At 54.0% G+C, this 6,681-nt stretch overlaps 1 protein-coding gene across 1 annotated transcript; it reads left to right on the forward strand.

Annotated features, from left to right (window-relative positions):
- The first annotated feature begins 1,669 nt into the window (after positions 1-1,669).
- Positions 1,670-3,547, forward strand: LOC112897502 (alpha-amylase isozyme 3B-like). The gene is made up of 4 exons (XM_025965809.1): positions 1,670-1,801; positions 1,911-2,043; positions 2,151-2,959; positions 3,063-3,547. The coding sequence occupies exons 1-4, from the start codon at positions 1,694-1,696 to the stop codon at positions 3,345-3,347; spliced, it is 1,335 nt and encodes a 444-aa protein (XP_025821594.1). The 5' UTR covers positions 1,670-1,693; the 3' UTR covers positions 3,348-3,547.
- Positions 3,548-6,681: the final 3,134 nt, after the last annotated feature.

Genomic DNA, 6,681 nt, shown 5'->3' on the forward strand with positions numbered 1-6,681 from the left:
CATTCGAGGCGTGCGAGTGAAATCTTCAGCGATCGCGCCATCGCAACTTTATTTGCTCTGCTCTGAATCTTCCTTCGCCTTCAGCCTCAGTGAATGTATGCGTCTGCCATTCCGCAGTAAGCGCTGAAACTTCATTCAGCTCTGCAGGTCTCGCTTTCGTTGGCTCTGACCCTAAGGTCCAGCTGCTGCGAAAGCAGAAAAGCACAATCATCAGCATCGCCAGATCGACATGCGGTGAACAGAATCTATACGATCTATCGGAGTCGAGATCGATCGGCATGGCCCATCGTCTGCACGCACGCGCGATGCTCAGTTGCTTGCATGATACGAAGGCCTACTGGCATGGTACAGGGCGGCGTGATCTCTCCGGCCGGCGTGCCGGGCAGGCACGACGGCGAGTCGGACGGCGATCCTTTATTCCGATAACCATGGTGGCCTCGCACTGTCACGGATGTGCACCTCAGAAGCATATCCATGCGTCCGGGACAGGATAGGGATGCTGCATTGTGTTGGCACCCAGAAAGGTGAGCACTGAGGGGACAGCGAAGCCGGAAAAGGTGTGACGAGGAGACGGCCACACCGCTGAGCTCAGCCAAAGCCGGATCTGGAAGAAGGGACTTGTTTAAAAAAAAAAATCAGACATCTAGCCTATAGTATCACCCCGAAGATACATGATTTTTTTCAGTTCAACGAACAAATAAGTGGTCGATGATTACGCGACCGTCGCCGACATGGAGGGCACGCATCTTGGACCATGTTCTTGCACTCAGACGTCCAGTCGCCGTTACGAAGGAATCAGAGGAGCAAAAATACTGAGCTCCCACTTTTCTTTCTTAGGTGCGGCCGCTGAGACCTCTAAAATCTCCAACTTGGTGACTTGGTAGGCATGCAGATGTTGACCTGGAAGTCCAGACCTTTATGTAGTTTCTATGTTTAGGAACTCCACGTGTTGGGAAAGAAACAGATTACTGGTGTATACCTAGTACTTCGCATACAATATAATTGTCTTCTCCACATTCATTCCTTGGGCCGATGGTATGTAGCCCAAAATCCTAAGTAGTTCTGGATAAGGCTGAATCCCCCCCCCTTCTAGGCCCATTTATTTTTTTACCGTTGGAAATGGGCTCGCTAGCACCAGCGTGATATCTCTTTCAGACCTTTCTCATCTCTGCTCAAATTTAGATGCCTGAAAAATTCTAGTTTCAGTCTCTTAGCTTCTAGCTTCTCAAAAACAAAACAAAAAAGTCTCTTAGCTTCTGAAGTCGAGCAGTACACGGATTCCACTGCAAGGTGCTGTTCTTCTGATATGATCTGGATAACGGTGACACGATCCGGATAACGGCGATCAGGCCCCGGTAGCTCGACGTGCGTGCCGGGGCGACACGTGCCGGCGATTGTTTATCCCGGCCTTAAATGTCCGTGTTACCACGTAGAAGCCTCTCGCCCGTCGTGATCAGGAGCGACGACCCATCCATCCTATCCACGGAACATTTGGAGCCACCGGTCGTCTCAAGTATATCCACATCCTCGTGGCCCCTCGTCCCGTCCATCCGGCAGCTAGCTCCTCCTATAAATACACATGGCCGCGAGCCAGCAGCTCATCGCTTCACTACGACCTTCGCCTCGTACACGTACCGGAAGATCGATCTAGCAAGTGAGCCGCAGACACGAGTCGTCTAGCTCGATCGCCGGCATGGCGAGGCCGCCGCACCTGCCCGGCCTGTCCGGGCTCGTCCTAGCTGTCGCGGCGGCGCTGTGCGTGCTTGGCTCCGACACGGCTCGAGCCCAGGTCCTCTTCCAGGTAACGCTGCTACGTGAGAACGTCTTCCGATCGACACGCAGTTTCGCACTGTCCTCTTCCTCTCCCATTTTTGCTGAACTGACGAGTGGCGACGACGACGCGTGCGCAGGGGTTCAATTGGGAGTCGTGCAAGAACCAAGGCGGCTGGTACAAGTTCCTCCAGGGACGGGTGGACGACATCGCCAACGCCGGCGCCACGCACGTCTGGCTCCCGCCGCCAACGCACTCCGTCGCGCCGCAAGGTGCCAGCGTCGCCGTGTTCGGCGACTGAAACTGACGATCACCATCATTGCCTGACACCATGCATGCGACGATCCGTTCTCATCAAACTGCGTGCTGCACGATGCAGGCTACATGCCGGGGCGGCTCTACGACCTGAACGCGTCGAGGTACGGCACCGAGGCGGAGCTGCGGTCGCTGATCGCCGCGCTCCGGGGCAGGGGCGTCCAGGCCGTCGCGGACGTCGTCATCAACCACCGATGTGCCGACAAGCAGGACGCCCGCGGCGTGTACTGCGTCTTCGAGGGCGGCGACCCCGAGGGGCGTCTCCTGAACTGGGACGCCGACATGATCTGCGGCGACGACGCGCCCTACTCCAACGGGCGCGGCAACCGCGACACCGGCGAGGACTTCGGCGCGGCGCCCGACATCGACCACCTCAACCCGCGCGTGCGGCGGGAGCTCACCGACTGGCTCCGCTGGCTGGCAACCGACGTCGGCTTCAGCGGCTGGCGCCTCGACTTCGCTAAGGGCTACTCCGCGGCCGTCGCCAAGGCGTACGTCGACAGCGCCGGGCCGGGCTTCGTGGTCGCGGAGATATGGAGCTCGCTCCGCTACGACGGCGACGGGAGGCCGGCGAGCAACCAGGACGCGGACCGGCGGGAGCTGGTGGACTGGGCGCGCGCCGTGGGCGGCCCTGCCGCGGCGTTCGACTTCACCACCAAGGGCGTGCTGCAGGCGGCCGTGCATGGCGAGCTGTGGCGGATGCGCGACGGCGACGGCAAGGCGCCGGGAATGATCGGCTGGCTCCCGGAGAGGGCCGTCACGTTCGTCGACAACCACGACACCGGCTCCACCCAGAACTCGTGGCCGTTCCCCCGCGACAAGGTCATGCAGGGCTACGCCTACATCCTCACCCACCCGGGCATCCCATGCATCGTGAGCGACACACATCAACCATAGCAGCTTCTTTGACGCTAGCTACTGCAAGCCTACCTAACTTTGCTCGATTGCGCTGTCGATGATCGACGCGACGATGCAGTTCTACGACCACGTGTTCGACTGGGACCTGAAGCAGGAGATCAGCGCGCTGTCCGCGATCAGGAAGAGGAACGGGATCCACCCGGGGAGCAGTCTGAGCATCCTCAAAGCCGAGGGCGACGTCTACGTCGCGGCGGTCGACGACAAGGTCATCACGAAGATCGGGCCGAGGTACGACGTCGGCGGCCTGATCCCGCCGGGTTTCAGCGTCGCGGCCCGCGGCGAGGGCTACTGCGTCTGGGAGAAGAGTAGTGGTCTCCGAGTCCCGGCCGGCCGCTACCACTAGAGACGAGCTGAGAGTGGGCTTGGGAAGCTAGGGCAGCTTGCGCCCGTCTTCCAAAGATAGATTTCGACCTCGTTGAACGCCGAAGAGTAGCAGTTTACTGTGTTTACACTGATGCCCCTACATACTACATGTAACGACACACTGTTCTGTGCTGAAGGGGATCGGAGGAAAGGCAGTAATCCAGTCACTTGACGTTCAAAGTTTTTCGTTATCTTGTCTCTTGGACCTCAAAAGTGCGCCTGCAGCGGGATGCCATGGCTCGACGAGCTCATACGAGTCTGAGGCAGCGTTTGGTTCAGCGTCCGTGAGCTGCGTTTGCGTTCGCAACGTCAAAGCCGAACCAAACGGAGCGTAACGCACCCCTGCGTTTCGTAACGCGGCAGCTTCTCGTAACGCAGCTCCCACAGCCGGTCCCCGACAGCTTTCGCGGCGTTCGCAGTGGAAAGATGCAAGAAATTACCCGCCTGCCATCCGTTACAAAGGTACCGGTTCGATTCCTTTTCCTTCGTTCTCCTCTCGCTTCCCCCAATCCTGCACCATCGCGCTAGGGTTACGCTGCTCCCCCGGCGGCCGCGCCCCTGCACCCCGGCGGCCGAACCCCCGGCGCCGGCGCCCGCGCCCGGGCCCCCGGCCCCCGACGCCCAAAGTAACACCTTTGCTCCTAATTCAGAGTTTTCCCCACCTTTGCTTATTGCTTCTTAGGAGAACCGTACTTCTTGGTCTTGAAGCTCTTGTTGTGTGCAGTTGGCTAAATTTTAGGGATTCTAGGACTAGTCCTATACTCCTGTATTGTTTTTGTTGCTGATGCTATTGTGGAGAAGTTTAGCTACTGCCTGTCAGTTTCGAGCAATTGTGGATGCAATGCAAGTGGGTCGACCAAAAACTCACTCTGCTTTCAACAAGGGCAACTAATTTGTTGGAGGTGAAGATTGCTTGTTCTTTGGTACAGAGCATGGTGGGTGCTTCGGAATAATGGTGTAATTCACATATAAGTTAGAAATACTCAATGGCAACTAAATTAGAGCCTCTTACACACCGATGTGCCATTATATGTTATGCATAAAAGGAATTCATGTTTCTGCAAGTTGCTATTGAAATATAGTAGTGACATCCAAGAGTCTAATATGATGACTTTCTCAAAACTGTAGAGCCAGAAAAGTTGCTACCCGTAGTTCTGTCCTATCCTAAGATGCACATCTTGCATTATCCTTCCAATTTTATTTATCTAAAATAACAGATAGTGCAATTCACTACTTTTTATGTGTAATTGTGGGACAAAAGAAAAGGATCAATTCTTGTGGCGATGTGGTCATTAGGGTTTCCACGTGACATGGAATCATGGTCCAAGATCCAACAAAGGGAATTCGTTTGTGGCCTTTTGTTCTTGTCCCTTGCTATACTTATGTTTCTGAATGTGGTTGGCGGCCTGTATCATTGACCGATCTGATTACAGCTGCTGCTGTCAAGAAAGAATACAGGAAAGCGACATTGTGCATCCATCCTGATAAGGTGCAGCAAAAGGGTGCAAATCTTCAGCAAAAGTACATTGCAGAAAAGGTGTTCGACCTTCTGAAGGTATGGTTACTACTCCCCTGCACAATTCCAGACTTCTTGTTCAACTACCTTACTAGGTCGATTCAATTTTACCCTACATTTCTGCTGCTATTTTAGCTCGTTGCAGCTTCTGTGCTTCTAATTGTTGTCGGTCAAAACCCGCCGGCGGGCAGCGACAGGCAACACGAGGAGCCGGGAGGCTTCCGGGACGGCTGGTGGGCCCCAGTCCCTCGGTCAACGGCCCAGTGATCTGGCGCGCGCCCTGGCTGAGAGTCGCTAGGCGTGCCACCTGATCCTACACCCGATCAGGAAGGTGTGACGTGTCGAACTCCTGCATACACAGATATGTGTAAAAGTTAATCCGAGCCGTGATCGGCTCATTACCTCCTCCCCGGTATCGGCTATGAAGAGCCGATTGCGTCAATACCGGATCGGATCCTTGGAACAGGCAATATAGAAACTGGTACGTACATATATATTTAAATAAAACTTGCCTCATAAATAACAATCTAATCCAATCCTCAACAACTAAGCCCTCACTACACGATCGGAACATCCTACACGTAATTGAGCCTAATAGATACACAAAAGCATCGACAAGATGATCTAAACAGAGAGCAAGAGAACAACTAAAAGCCGATTCCCGAACAACCTCTATTCAGGCAAAAAGCCGATACAGAGCATTCTATCGGATCATTCAACTCGTTTGCAAGGCCTAATCGTGCACATATTGAACCAAGCTTCTAAATACATAGAAACCAGCCATGACAGATTGGATCTACTGACAACTACGAAACGAGATAAAACCATCATACCCACGAACGGGTACGATGATCAAACATGCGAGAGCAACGCATAAAGCACAATGAAAGCACCAAAAGAAAAGATTACTCAACGCATGCCAGGATAACTAACGCTACTCGCCATCTACAAGGCTTCAGCACGAGCAACGTATAAGCGAACGAGCAAGGGTGACGCTACCCCGATCACGCAAGACGTGATCGGGGTCGCGTGGCACTTACCCGATGAAAAACCCTAAAACAGGGGAGGCGATACGCCGAGAGTTGATGATGATTGATTCTGTTTCTTGTTTATTCATGGTACATATTTATAGTCCGTAGACTTGTTCTCTTTAACTAACCCTAACCTAACACGACACGAATCTTAACTGTTTATTCCTAATTTACACGGCCTTATGGCCTCCATCTTCCACACGGGCCCGATTCGCAAGCTTTGTCACGACCGCCTTCCAAGCCCATCTTGCTCCGTGGCCCACTTCTGACCTGGTCAAAATACGGTGATAACACATGCCCCCCTGGTTTCGGTAATGGAAATTCCGAAATCATCACTACCTTGACCCTTTGTCTTCCGATCCGTACGACCGTGCCCTTTCGGCTCCCGATGGACGTGACTGCTCTGCATCGGCCTCCTGGGGAACCGTTACGGTGCCGATTCATTTCATCCACTCGTTGGCTTTATAAACTTGTTTCCAGCACCTTTTTTACCCACTTTCTCTCACAACCATCGCCGACTCCCTTTCTTCCTTCGCCATGGCCTCTGCTTCCTCTGCTTCCTCTGTTATCTCTTACGAGTCCGGAACAACACGAGAACCTACTCCAGAATATGACCCAATCGCTGCTTATGAGGTCCGTGCCCCCCTGCATTGGGACGCAGTGGGGTGGGACTTCGACTACCAGTCTGAAGACGACGACTCTCTGACTGACGGCGAGGATCTCACTCTCCTCCTCGGAGCCGAGCTGGAGGAAGAGGAAGATGATGT

Source organism: Panicum hallii, chromosome 6 (assembly GCF_002211085.1).
Source record: "Panicum hallii strain FIL2 chromosome 6, PHallii_v3.1, whole genome shotgun sequence".
Taxonomy (NCBI): Eukaryota; Viridiplantae; Streptophyta; class Magnoliopsida; order Poales; family Poaceae; genus Panicum; species Panicum hallii.

Bases quoted from the DNA above. Each gene is read 5' to 3' on its own strand.
- LOC112897502 (XM_025965809.1), top strand. From the start codon at position 1,694: ATGGCGAGGCCGCCGCACCTGCCCGGCCTGTCCGGGCTCGTCCTAGCT. The intron at 1,802-1,910 runs GTAACGCTGCTA...ACGCGTGCGCAG, and splicing joins GAGCCCAGGTCCTCTTCCAG to GGGTTCAATTGGGAGTCGTG. The intron at 2,044-2,150 runs GTGCCAGCGTCG...TGCACGATGCAG, and splicing joins GCACTCCGTCGCGCCGCAAG to GCTACATGCCGGGGCGGCTC.